Below are 14,243 nucleotides of genomic sequence, written 5' to 3'. Positions count from 1 at the left end.
CGGTCAGGAGAGGTCTGCCACGCCATGTGGTCTCCTCTGGGGCAGGTGGGAATCGAACCCAGGCGGAAGTGGCTTTAGCTTCTCAGTGCTGTGCTTTAACCCACTGCACCACCAGGGAAGGCCTAAATTTTTTTTTTTTTTTTTTTAAGGATAAAAAGGACTCTATAAGAATCATTCAGCCACAGTTAACATGTTTTCATAAAATGTTATGTAAATATACTTAAAGATCTTTTTATGCTTATGTGTATTTTACATATAAGTATGATCTTAGCATGATCTTTCTTTTATTGAAAAACAAATATTTTTGTCCAGTATTCAATAATTTGTGCTAATTTGGTATGAATTTTAACCTGGTGATTTATATATTTTTATTTTTTAGGATATATCCATCTATGGAGGTCTCTAGAAGCTATATAGATATCTTTCTGATGACAACATTAAACTCTTCCTTGAAAGAAAATGTAATAGGGAGGGAGAGGTTCAGCTATTTTGCTACTTACTGGAAGTAATTTTGCTAAAAATATGGCATCACTAAAATTCTTAACTTTTAGATACTTTTTTTTTTTTTTTAAAGATTTATTTATTTATGCATACAGAACTGGGTTCCGGCCCGGGGTCTGGGGGGCGTTGGGGGGTTTCCCCAGGGCTTGAGTGTGGAGCAGAACAGGCAGATTTATTGAGTTCACTGCTGAGGGGAGCAGCGGGCGGGTCAGGAGAGGTCTGCCACGCCATGTGGTCACCTCTGGGGCAGGCGGGAATCGAAGTCATGCAGAAGCGGCTTTAGATTCTCAGTGCAGTGCTTTAACCCGCTGCGCCACCAGGGAGGACCACTTTTAGATACTTTTATCTTAGGAAACATAGGAACACTCTTCCCCTGAATTTATTTTTTTTATTTCTTTATTTTTTTAAGATTTATTTAATTCATATAGAACTGGGGTACAGGCCAGAGATGTGGAGGATGAGAGGATTCACCAGAGACAGAACGGGGAGCAGAACAGGCAGATCGACAGAGTACACTGCTGAGGGGAGCAGCGGGCGGGTCAGGAGAGGTCTCCTGCACCATGTGGATCACCTCCGGGGCAGGCGGGAATCAAACTCATGAGGAAGTGGCTTAAGCTTCTTAGTGCTGTACTTTAGCCCGCTGGGCCACCAGGGAGGACCCCCCTGAATTTATTTTGACTAACAAAGGAGAAGACTCTGAGTTTGATAAGGAATCACATATTATTGAGTTGGAAATAAGAGTTTTTAAAATAAAGCATCAAGAATGAAGACAGGAGGGTAACAGTAACTCTAAAATAGATCAGGAAAGAAAATCCCAGAGAGAACTGATACCTCCTAAATATTGCTAAGAACAAAATGTACTTTTTCCCCTTTGGGGGCCAGCAAAAATAACAGAAAAATTGGTCTACTTCTTTAGCTAAGATGGTAATATTTGATGTGAAAAAGCAGTTCTTAAATCATTATTGCGTGATTTTCAAATAGGAGAAAATGGAAAAGATAAATTTACCTTGAAGAGTTTTAGCTAAATTTAAGAGAACACAATCCTTTTTTTTTTATTACAAAAGTTTATTTTTACATCATTTTGTACATTTTTTTTTTCCATCCCGATTGTAATCCCCGCGGGCTTTTTTTTTTTTTTTTAACGAAAGATTTATTATTTATGCATACAGAACTGGGATACAGGCCAGAGGTATGGGGACAGTGAGAGGATTCACCAAAGACTTAAGTATGGAGCAGAACAGGCAGATTTACTGAAATATACTGCTGAGGGGAGCAGTGGGCAGGTCAGGAGAGTTCTGCTGTGCCATGTGGGTCACCTCACTAATGGAGATTGAACTCTTGCCTAGATGACTGCCAATACTTCATAGTGCTGTGCTTTAACCTGTTGCGCCAGCAGGGAGGTCCCAAGAAGTCAATCCTTTATAGCAACCTCTGGTTTAATTCTGTAACCACGTTGATCCCACAGGAAGTGATATATCAAAAGAACTTCCTGAATATACTGCCATGAACTTAAGTTCTTTCTTACTGTGTCATGGCACTCTTAGAGACTGCTGGAACCCTTGTATAATGTTTGACTTCTTTATTGGACTCACAGTGGCACTATAGTCAGTTTGATCTGTTACATATAGGCCTATGAGATGTACAAACATCAGAATAAAAGAAATTTGGAGAAACCAAAGAACTGTTGCACTGACTTTGGCCTCTTGTAGAGAAACCCTATATTATATTGTTTTGGTTTTCTTTCATCTTGTCACTATGGTGTGCCATTTTAGGTAGGGAATACATACTGACTTGATTTGTCCTTGTACAGGACCATCTTTGGTTCTCAGTGCCACTTGGGCTGTATTCCTTTTATATGGTATTCTAGTTTCTTGGCTTGACCAGCTTCATCATCAATTGATATCTAAATATGCATGCACAATTAAGGAATTATAGTAAAAAGATGAATGGCTTTGAGTCAATTTATTAAATACATTTTATGTAAGTATTGTCAGTATAACTTGGTTGCCTAAACTTTTGTCCTACATGTGTGAGTTCCTTTTGCAGAAATGCCTGTTTAATTTGCTTTCCAAAAACTGTAAACCAGGAAAATGTCCTTACAATGAACATCACATAATCTTCAAATTACTTTACTGAAATGAAACTTTAAGCCATTTTTGACATTCTCTTTCTTTGACCATCCATGAATCAGTGTGCAGTTTAACCATTTGTAGAAAACTTGAACCAAATAAAAAGATTGAACTAATATTCTTTTTATCTGTCTCTATTTTCTTGGATTTTTAGTTGGGGAGAAATTTACATCATAGTGAGAAAGAAATGAAGAGAATAAAAAAGTATTCATTTTAGCATTAAAGTGATAAATATATTTGTTCCATTCCTTCAGTAAAAATTGTATGCAGTTATGTTCATTAATGATAGAATATGTTTGTTAAATGGGTGCCGAAGGACCACTTTCTCAAGTTTATGACAGCATTTATCTTTAAATTTTGAGATTGAGAAGGCATTTTGAGCAATTTTGTGGCATATAAATAACTAGTATGAAATAGAATCACTTGTAGCATAAGGGGAATTTTCAGTAGTACACAAATTTATGTTTGTCTTTGTATCTACTCTGAATTAGTGCAGCTTAAATTGTGGACTTTATTCATGACATTCCCAAATTTTTTGTTGGTATTTTAATGATTTTTTCTCTGATTTTAAGTTATGTACAGAGTGCCCTGAAGATCTTCAAGACAGCAGAAGAAAGCAGATTAGATCGTGATGAAGAAAAGGCCTATGTTTTATACATGAAATATGTGGCTGTTTATAATCTTATCAAAAATAGGTCTGATTTCAAGCAACAACAGGTACCTTTTATTTCTGCATTTTTATTTGCTGATTTATCTACAGCTATTGATTCTCTAAAAAGCTTTAACTATTACTGAAACTTAGATCACATTTGTAACATTAGGCTCAAACTTATACAGATAGAGGAGCAGCTCAAGATTTAGTTTCATATATATGTTTGTATACATACACAAGCACATACTTGTATTAAATATACAAATACTTAATTTGCCTGTAGTTAGTGTAAATTTATAGCAAAATTCATGCTCTTTTGTTATATCATTGCCAGGACAAGGAGTGGATTCACTTTCTAATGCATTAAAATATACGTGTGTGTGTGTGTATGGCTTTATAATTTTACTTTCATAAAGTGTCACTCTTTTAATGGTAACATTTTCTATTTGACTGACATTGTAGTTATATATTAAAGGTTTCAGTTTGCAAAATCAGTACTGACCACTTCCATATATTTTTTTTTGCTTTAACCCTTTGGGCATTCTTGCATTTTTCTGAAGCCATATTAAAGGATTAACTAAAATATTTTGTCAAGGTTTGTAAATTTGGATAACTTTAGTGATATTAGTGTTGTTTTGTCTATTGTGGTAGGGTCATTTTATGTATGTGTTTAGTTTTTGCTTTCTCTTTCTAATAGTTTTTTTTTCCCCTTTGGTAAGATTCTGAGTACTTTCATAGCTGTCTTTTTTTTTTTTAACTTGAGAAGCACTGGAATAAATTTTAGTAAGAGATTTTTTTCCCCCATTTTCAGAGAGTATTGCATTTCCAAAGTGAATAGTTGATAGTGCAAGAGAAGTTCAGGTTAGGAAACTCCCTGCAGAAGGAGTTTACTTATTTACTCACATTTGTTCAGGTCCTTATTTTGAGTGAAAGGACTTATTTTCATTTTCTCTGTCTCGGGCACCTCATCTACTATTTAAAACTGTTTTTTTGTTTTACTTAGCCTGACTTCTTGAGTACACTTCCAGTATGTAAAGTTTCAGATTTATTAACTAGTTCATTTTCTGGTTTTTACCTTTATAGCCAGCAGAGACTGAATGTAATGTCACAAATCTTCTATCGAAACTTGTCTTTCACACTTGTTTTGCACTTGGGAAAAATTAAGGTTTAATAAAACTTGTTAATTTTACAAATTACTAATAGAGAACATGTTAAATTTATTGCTTACTCATGAAAACATCAGCTTTTATCAACTGTTTTCAAGGCTGTCAGGTAAAGGGGGAAACAGTATATTGAAAATGTTAGTATTGCAATGTCCAGATAAAATTTTAGTTGTATTTTTAAATCTCTATGGTATTCTTCATAATCCTAAATATTCATTGGTAAACATGTTTGAGAAGTCATAAGAGATGTTTGATTTTGCAAGTTTATGAGTAGGTATAAGTTCTACTTTGTAAACCTAAGAAGCAGATATTTTTAGTTGTATAAGAATTAGATGATTTTTTTTTTCATTTTGCAGATTGTAGATAGTATTGAAAATTTGAAGATTTTCATACTTACTGTGTTTCTCTAAGAGAACAGAGATTTGTAATAAATATTAGGGAACTGTCTCCTGGGAGTTTGTAGCAGGCATGCCCAAATACAAAAAAGTTTCCAGTATTTATGGTTGACTGGCATATCGGCTGGCTTTTTAATAAGTTCATATCAAAAACTAATAAAAGAAGTTAGTATTTTTAATTTTTTCTTTTGCATGTTTTTATCATAGAAATCTCACAGCAATGATTAAACCTTGTTTTCTATTAAAATATTGTAGCACATATTGTATCATGATGTAATCAGACATTGTGGCAACAGAAATAAAGTACATTATGATTTTCAGTTAACACAATATTGACCAAGCTGTTTTAAAGAAATTACATAGTGAAGGACCTTTTTACTTATTCTTTTATTTAAAATAATAAATTCAGGGTCTCTCTGGTGGTATAGGATTTAAAGTCTCAACATTTACTATCACCAGCCATTGTGGCATGAGTTTGGTCCTTGTCCAGGGAGCTGACCAACATGGCATAGCAGACATCTCCTGTCTTGCTTCTCTTTTCAGCATTGTATTTCAGTAGATCTGCATATTCTGCTCCCCTCTCTGTCTCTGGTGAATCCTCCCCCCTCCATCCCCCACCTCTTGGCCTAGTCCTCAGTTCTTGTATGCATAAATAAAATAAACACTAAAAAAAAAATAAAAGAATAGACAACTGAAATGTGATCTACTTTTAGAGCAACACATGCTAACTATTGGCAATAGATTTGTTCCACCAGCTCTTTTCACTACTTTGGGAAGATCTAAGCATGGGGATATCTGGCCTTTGGTCTTTTTTATACATTTTCATTTCCAATTCATCTGTGATTAACTGTGCTGGTAGAGCAAAGTCAGATTGTCAAATTAAATCCAGTAAGTGTTTAACAGACTTCAACAAGTCTGTTAAACGTTTAACAAGACTGTTGTCTTGTTAAACCAACCTTGATTTGAAAATATCTCATTGTAGTATCTGATGAGTGATCTGTTAAAGAAGTCACTTAAACACTTCATTGTGCTTATTACTAGTAGTAAATAATGTGCCAAAACATTTGTTGTTTTTTTAAGCTAGATAATATTGATGATTTATTTTCTATTTTGTTATTTAAAGTTTCCTCAAGTGTAAAACTTGTTTTCTGTGTCAAACTGGTTGACTGCATTTAAAATGGAGAGGGTAGCTATTGTAAAATACAGCTGAAAGCAGAAACATGAGTTTAAAAAGAGTAAGCCAAAATAAAACCTGTGATGTTGATCTGAACACAATTTGCCTTAACTGTTCTGAGACTATAGACAAATGCAAGGTAACTTATTTATTATAGAAAAATGTCGCTCTCAAGCTCTTTAGTTTTTAACTTTTATTCATAAACAGTAATAGTAGAATTTACATTTCTTTAAGTTACCTTACAAATAAGTAAAATTTATTACCTACTGAGTTTTTTAATGTTAAAGAAATACTTCATTCAATCGTATAGTGTTTGCCTTTCTGCTTTACATACCACTATGACTTTAATGTATTTAGCATTAATGCTGTATACAGTCACCAGTAGTAACATTTATGGGATAACTTTCCTATAATTTTAGGAGTATGTTCATTCTATGCTTGGACCATCAAACATCAAAAAAGCTGTTGAAGAAGCTGAAAGACTCTCTGAAAGCCTTAAACTCAGGTACAGACATTATTATAAAATTTTTTTTTAAATATAAATATAAAAATATTTAGAATGTATTCATTTATTTCTGACCAAGCATTATGAATCCCCAAAATAAGTCTTATGCCAATGGAGACACAAATTAAAATCTTTTCCTTATCACCTATTTTATGTCCATGTACCATTGATATTCTCTTGAAATTTAGAAAATGTTCAGAATGATTGACTATTAAAGTAGACATTGATATTTCAAATTAGATCTCAGGTGCAGTATTTCTAAGTTTCTGACAGTACTCTTCAGAAAAATATAATTCTGCTTATACTCCATGTGTTCTGGGCTACTTGGACACTGGTCTTAAAGATGAAATATTTAATTTAACTGTTAATTTTGACCAGACCAGTTCAAAAGTTATATATGTTTTTAAAAATCTAATTCTAGTATTTGTCATGATAGTATTTGTTCTTATCAGGCTTATAAAATAAAAGTAGTATGTTTCAATTTTTCTTAGTAGTCATTCTTTAATAGAAACCCTTTTTAGTTTTATATTTTTCGTCACTTTTTTCATGGGATCTTTTAACTTTAAAAGATCACCTTTAACCAAAAAAATAAATATTTCTTTTGTCCTTTCTAGAGTTACTAATTTTGAGAATGAAATACGTAAAAGTGGATGATAATATATAGAGTCACTGCTCCCCTCTTCGTTTAGTCTGCTAATCAACAAATAATAATAAAATTTCTTGTAATCTCTGAATTACTCTTTATTAAGTTTTCTCTTGGATTTGCCTAGTATTCTCTCAATCATATTACCACCTACATTAATCATATTCTTTATTCTACCCTTTGGACTCTCAGAATCTTTCTTTCAGTTCCTTGTTACCTGTACATATTTATATTCAAAATAACTTTTAAGTGAATGAAGTTTTAACTGTATATATCTTACAGTAGTATAAGTTCACACTTCTGCAAATATATGTTCTCATACATAGGATAGTAGAGCAAATATCCTTGTTTTTTGCCTCATTTTACAGGGAAAACTTTCAGTTTTTAACTACTGATATTAGTAGTGAGTTTGTCCTATGAGACCTTTATCATATTGATGTATGTTACTTCTATATCCATATTTTTGAAATTTTTAATCATAACTGGATATTCAATCTTCTCCATTGCTTTTTCTACATTTATTCATATTTTAACATGATTTTTATCCTTTTATTGGTGGTAAATTACATTGATTTCAATGTTGAATCATCCTTGCATCCTTGGAATAAACCCCACTTTGTCATAATGCGTGACACTTAAAAATTTAAAAATTTGTTTTGCAAGATTTTGTTGAGAATTCTGTACCTGCTCATCATAGTTTACTGGTCTGTAGTTTTTTGGTGATATCTTTGTGTGCTTTTAGAAACAGAGTAATGTTGGCTTCATAAAATATATCTAAGTATTTTGTCTTTGATTTTTGGGGAAGGCTTTGAGAAGAAATAGGCACATGAGTACTTCCGTGATTTCTGCTTTAATATCTTTGCTTGTGGTTGTTTGCTTGTGCTTTGTCTATTCAAGATTCCTGTTTCATCGCATTTCAGTGTTGGGAGGTTGTATGATTCCAAGAATTTGTCCATTTCTTCTAGATTTTCCTGTTTGTTTCCATAAAGATGTTCATTGTAGAATCTGTATTTCTCTGGTTATAGGTTGTAACTGCTCCTCTTATGATTCTTGTTATTTGAGTTTTCTCTCTGACAAACCTAACTAGGCTTGTCTGTTTTGTTTATCTTTTCAAAATAAAGGAGACAGTATTTCTTTTAATTGACTTTTTGAATTGTCTTTATTTTCTATTTCATTTATTTCTGCTCTGTTTTTTCTTCTTCTACGGCTTTGCGTTGGTTGTACTTTTCCTATTATGGCATAATGTCTCATTATTAAATTGAGCTCTTTCTTTTTTCTTTATATGGAAATGTGTTGCTATAAACTTCCCTCTTAATCCTGCTTTTGCTGCATTGTGTAGATTTGTGTGCATTATACCTCTATTTTTGTTCATCTCCAGGTGCTGTTTCATTTTTCCTTCGGTTTTCTTGTTAATCCAGTAGTCATTCAGTAACATGTTGTTTAGGCTCCAAGAGAGGCTTCTCCTTTTTTATGGTTGATTCTAGTTTGATCATTGTGGTCAGAAAAGATGTTTAGTATTATTTCAGTCTCCTTTAATCACAGAACCTCTCCTGTTTTGTGACCATAGGTCCTATGTTGGGGACCAACCCCGATTTCAGGCTGTTGAGAGGCTGACACAGGCAGGGTCTCCAGGTGGGAACGACGTTGGCCAGGCGATATTCTAAAAATTGGGGAGTAAAGGGGAGCGGGAGTGAGGAAGACGCGGGAGTCGGAGTTGGGTGCAAATCTTCCTGCTCTGCCTTCAGCAGAGGTTTATTTTATAGATTTCTAGCAGGCAGGGGGATGACATTAGCATACGAAAGGGGCTGAGATCACAATCACCTTTTTTCTAAGAATAGTGTGGGGTCGTTTTTTGACCTTTACATAGATGCACAAAGTTTAAGACTAATATTACTATAGTGAAGATTAACTAAAATAAAGTCCCTTAAACCTTATCTACTACTTAATGGGTTTTTTTCCTACCTGAGACATTTTGGGAGGCAGGAAGAGGAAATTTCTTGCAAATCAGATTTTGGAAAAGTTCTTTAAAGAAACTTGCTAAAAGGTTTTAAGTGAGTTTCCTTGAGGTCTAGACAGTAAAAGACATTGCTCTGAGTAGGAGACATAGGTGAATTTCCTTAACTAAAGACTAGATAGTAGAATCCTGAAAGAATAGCCAGAATACTTTTGTGGATTGCTTTGAAGTGTAGCAGGTAAAAGACCGGACTAGTTCTAAAACAGGCAACCTGGATGAATTTCCACATCTAAAGGCCAGACAGTAGGAAGTTTGAGTAATTCTTTAGAAGCTGAATAGAAGGCTAGGTGAAGTAGTAGAATGATAAGATTTGGGTTTTTCTCCATCCGGCAGAGAGAAAGAGAAACAGCCCTTTTGCTTTTATTGATCAGCCAGTTGTCAAGTCACTTTTGACTTCAGAGGAATTTCTCATCCTGGTGCAGTGCTTGCTTGTCAGGGCAGGCAGGCCTTATGCGGCTGAGGCAATCCAATTGTAAGCTGAAAGTTGCTCAGAATATTTTGATATTACGATTATACAAAAAAGGGAGGTCATAACATAAGTTAGCAGTGGAAAGTCTTGATTTTTTTCAGAGCTTTTCCCGATCTACCCGGAATCTGTCAGATGATAGACGTTGCATAGCTTGTGTCAGTCCTAGCCTCAAGTATGATACTGAAATTAATACATATATACATACCCAGTAGAATACAATAATGAGCCCAGAACTAGGCCCACATATACATAGACATTTAACTTACAACAGCAGAGCCAATAATTTGTAAGGGAGAAAGGTTCTTCAGTAGATGGTGTTAGGGCCACATGCAAAAAATGAAATTATTTATATAAAACAATAAATAGAAATTCAGAATGGATTAAACATAAGTCTGTGGCAGGCAGTAACTGAAATTTTTTTCAGTTTTTTGTCCTTAGCTGGACTTGAGGCTGCTCAAGCAGACTAGTTCAGGTGTCAACTAGAGATAAGGGCAAATTTATGGACAGAACTTACAACTGTTGACTCTGGGACAGTCATTCTTGTCCTCATTTCTTGCTGCTGTGGTTGTCCTTTATGTCTATTCTTAGTTCTTGAAACCCATAAAAGTGAGCATTTCTATTGGAATTCTGTCTGCTTCCCACAATATGCCTGTTAGGTCATATAAAATGGGGAAATTTAATTTATATCCTTCCTTTCTTTCACATGTTAATTACTATCCAGTGTGGTTGGTTGTATTAGCTTTCATTGCCTTCAGATAGTCTTAATTTTCTCCAGAGTTTATATTCTTTCTGAGAAAGTTAATACACTAGAAACTACTATGTCATTACCAAAGTAGAACCATACCTTTTTTTTTTTAAAAGAATTTTGAACTATTTTGTAATAATTGCAACAACATCTTCCTTCAGTTGTGTCTTAGTGATTTATTTTTTTAAGCAGTGGAATGAATAATTCTGAAGGAATTGTTAAACATGAGAATTGAAATTAAATGCTTAAAGTCTTAGAGGAGCATTGTTTTCCCTAAATTCTTTCCATTGGAGGGACAGCCAAGCTTTGGGTAACATGCTAATCTTTAAAAGCTGGCACAAATTCTTTGAGTAATCACCATTGCCATAATATACATTTAGTTGTTTAGTTAGAAATGTATCTTTGTGGAAATCATTCAAAAGTGTATATAAAAGATAAAGAATTATAAAATGAAAACTTTGTTTTTATTAATTATTGGCTTATTTTACTAAATATTGACATTTTCAGTAAAAATTAAATCAACTTTAATTTCCCTGTTTTTTCTTCTCCTCTTCCTCCCCTCATCTCTTTATTTTAAACACAGAGGCATTGCCAGGCAATCCTTTACGATTAATATAGTTAAAGTTTCCTAATACCATTCTTTCCTGGCAGTAGTGGTAAACATTGCATATAATTTCATTAGGAATAGATCTTGAATACTAAAAAATATTACTGCTAATAATTGCTAACTGTAGGTAACAGCAGTTTTATTTCTAACAAATTGGAAATTTTATGGAGTTCATCCTTTAAGAAAACATACTCTAGGTGCAGCGACCTCTCCTGTCTCGCCCGATGCTCCCCTCAGCAGTGTGCTTCTCTTGATCTGCTTATTCTGCTCCCCACTCTGTCTCTGGTGAATCCTCTACTGCCCCATACTTCTGGCCTATACCCCAGTTTTTTCTATGCATAAATAATAATAAATCTTTAAAAAAAAACTGTAAGTCTTAAACACAAATATACAAGTATAAAATTTGGACTTTTTTTTCCTTTTGCAGAAGAAATTAGGACTATGAGTCCTTTTGAAAAGGATTTTGCAGCAGATTCAAATAAATGGTTGAATATGCAGGAGGGAAAGAACAGAAAGCATTAAGCAACTGTAACTTAAAGTATAATGTTTCTTCTCAAGATTTTTGATTTATTTGAATTAGAGAATTTTTGAGTTGTGGTTTGTATCAGAACACTGGCCTAGTTAAATTTTAGTTTGTGGGAGAAAAGTATGCAGCTATAAATACCCTAAGACAGTTTTGTAGAATTGGATTTCTTTATTTGCTATATTTTACCAATCAAAAATGCTGATTTCTTTTTCACCTAGATATGAAGAAGCAGAAGTTCGGAAGAAACTTGAAGAAAAGGACAGACAGGAGCAAGAACAACTGCAGAAACAGAAAAGACAAGAAACAGGAAGAGAAGAAGGTGGCACATCATCTAAAAGTTCTTTGGAAAATGTATTAGATTCCAAAGACAAAACCCAAAAGGTATTTCAAATCTATTGTGTAAGGCAAGAAGAATTGAGATACCACTACAACTTTCTTTTGGGTAGCATGGGTAAAATTTAATGTTTTTATTAGAAATTCAGTTAAATAGTCTAGCTTCACGTGATTCCAGGTTTTTCTTGGAGTTTTTAAAGAAGCCCCCAAAACTATATTAGTTTTTTGCAGTTAATATAAATGTGATTGTGTTGTGGAAAGAGCATTTATGAGTATATATCAATCCTGGCCCTGTGTCAATACTTAACTGTTTTGGGACGTTGTTTTCTTATTTACCCAGTGAGATCTTTAGACAGACAGACCATCTTTAAGGTTTCTTCTTTCTAATAAATGTAATTTGCATTAAAAAGATGATTTGGGGCTCTCCCTGGTGGCACATCAGGGTTAAAGCACTGCATTATGAAGCTCTCAGAAGCCACTGTAGCATGAATTTGATCCCCAGCCAGGGAGCTGACCCATATGGCGTGGCAGACCTCTACTGACCCACCTGCTGCTCCCCTCAGCAGTGTATTTCAGTAGATCTACCTGTTCTGTTCCCCACTCTGTCTCTGGTGAATCCTCTCACCTACCACACCTCTGGCCTGTACCCCAGGTCTGTAAGCATAAATAAATAAATAAATCTTTAAAAACAAACAAAAAAAAGATTAGGTATATATTACTTGTTTGCTGCCAAACCTTTTTATCTGTTTCTGAAGTTTCATTCTCTTGCCTTTGTCTTTTCTCTTCCCAGGTATTCTTTCCTCTTTCTTTTCCTCTCTTTCTGATTTCCTTGACTACTTAAAATCTTTTTAGCTACATCATCTATTTATCAAAACCAACTGATGACCTAGTCTGTATCTACCTATCACAGTATGTTGTTCCTTTACCTCTTCAGAAACTATTCCTAAAATGTCATTTCCTCTGTACTGCTGAAATTCATGGAAAAATTTTGCTTTAATTTTTCTTAAGTATCTTGTAGATGTCACTCACATTTGCTTGTGAATCACTACTGTTTCATATTGAATTTCTCATCATTTTGCTTAGCATTATGTAAAAATGTAATGAAATCTGGTGTTTTGGTTTTAGGGACTCCTGTAAGATAAGTAATACTACCTTAGAGAGATGTTCATATGTAGGTCTCATCACTCATGAACAACAAAAAAACTACCCTAGAATTCAAGAAACTAATGAAAAGAATTTTTTTTAATTGAGGTAGTAACATTGGTTTACAATGTTGTGTTTTAGCAGTATAGGATCTCCCTTGTGAATGTGGTAACATTCATAGTCCACCATCACACTCTGTTGTGCTCTCTCCCTCCCCTCCCCTATCTCCTTCTGGTAGCCTCAATTCTACACTCAGATTTTTAGGGTTTGTTAATATTTGGCTTTATCTAGCCCTTTATTTGATTTCTCTGTATTCCACATATAAATGACACCCTCTAGTATTTTTCTTCTAACTTATTTTGCTAAGCACGATCCCCTCCTGTCCCATCCACGTTGTTGCAAATGTTGGGTTTATCCTTTTTGACCAGAGTAGTATTCCATTGTGTGTATGTATAAACCACATCTTCCTGATCCATTCATTTGTCTTTGTACATGTAAGTACTTTTCTATAGTTTAGCTTTTGTAAATAGTGCTGCAGTGAACAAAGCTATGTATATTTCCTTTTTTGGAATTAGTGTTTTTGAGTTCTTTGGGTTGATACCTAGAAGTGGAATTGCTGGATCATATGGAAGACCCATTTTTCATCTTTAAAGTGCTCTGCATATTGTTTTCTATAGAGGATGGAATAGTCTACATTCTCGCCAACAATGTAAGGGTGTTCTTTTTTTCTACATCCTCTCCAACACTTGTTTTTTTAAAAGATTTATTTATTTATGCATATAGAACTAGGGTATAGGACAGAGGTGCGGACAGAGGTGCGGAGGGTGAGAGGATTCATCAGAGACAGAGTGGGGAGCAAAACAGGCAGATTAACAGAAGCACACTGCTGAGGGGAGCAGCAGGTGGGTCAGGAGAGGTCTGCCATGCCCTGGCTAGGGATTGAACTTGAGCTGCATTGGCTGGGATAGCTTCATAGTGCTGTGCTTTAACCCAGTGTACTACCAGGGAGGGCCCACCATTTGTTTTTGATATGTCATTCTCACAGGTGTGAGGTGTTTTTACTCATTGTAGTTTTACTATGCATTACCTTGATTAGTGGGGATGAACATTTTTCCATGTGCCTGTTGTCCAACTGTATGTCTTTGGAGAAGTGTCTTATTTAGTTCCTCTGCTCACTTTTTGATTGGATTATTTTCTTTTTTGTTGAGATCTGTGAATTTTTTGTAGATACTGGGTATCAATAT

The 14,243-nt window shown here is 34.4% G+C and overlaps 1 protein-coding gene across 1 annotated transcript in view; it reads left to right on the top strand.

Annotated features, from left to right (window-relative positions):
• USP8 (ubiquitin specific peptidase 8) overlaps positions 1-14,243 on the top strand; it is a 53,147-nt gene that overhangs the window by 13,651 nt on the left and 25,253 nt on the right. Inside the window, exons 3-5 of the mRNA XM_004687797.2 lie at positions 3,203-3,347; positions 6,434-6,519; positions 11,742-11,904. Coding sequence (XP_004687854.1) covers positions 3,203-3,347; positions 6,434-6,519; positions 11,742-11,904 — 394 coding nt within the window. The remainder of the gene's footprint in view (positions 1-3,202; positions 3,348-6,433; positions 6,520-11,741; positions 11,905-14,243) is intronic.

This window comes from Condylura cristata, unplaced genomic scaffold (genome assembly GCF_000260355.1).
Source record: "Condylura cristata isolate star-nosed mole 26May11 unplaced genomic scaffold, ConCri1.0 scaffold00023, whole genome shotgun sequence".
In the NCBI taxonomy this organism is placed as follows: domain Eukaryota; kingdom Metazoa; phylum Chordata; class Mammalia; order Eulipotyphla; family Talpidae; genus Condylura; species Condylura cristata.
The sequence above is the reverse complement of the archived record's forward strand: the minus strand, read 5'-3'. Positions and strand labels throughout refer to the sequence as shown.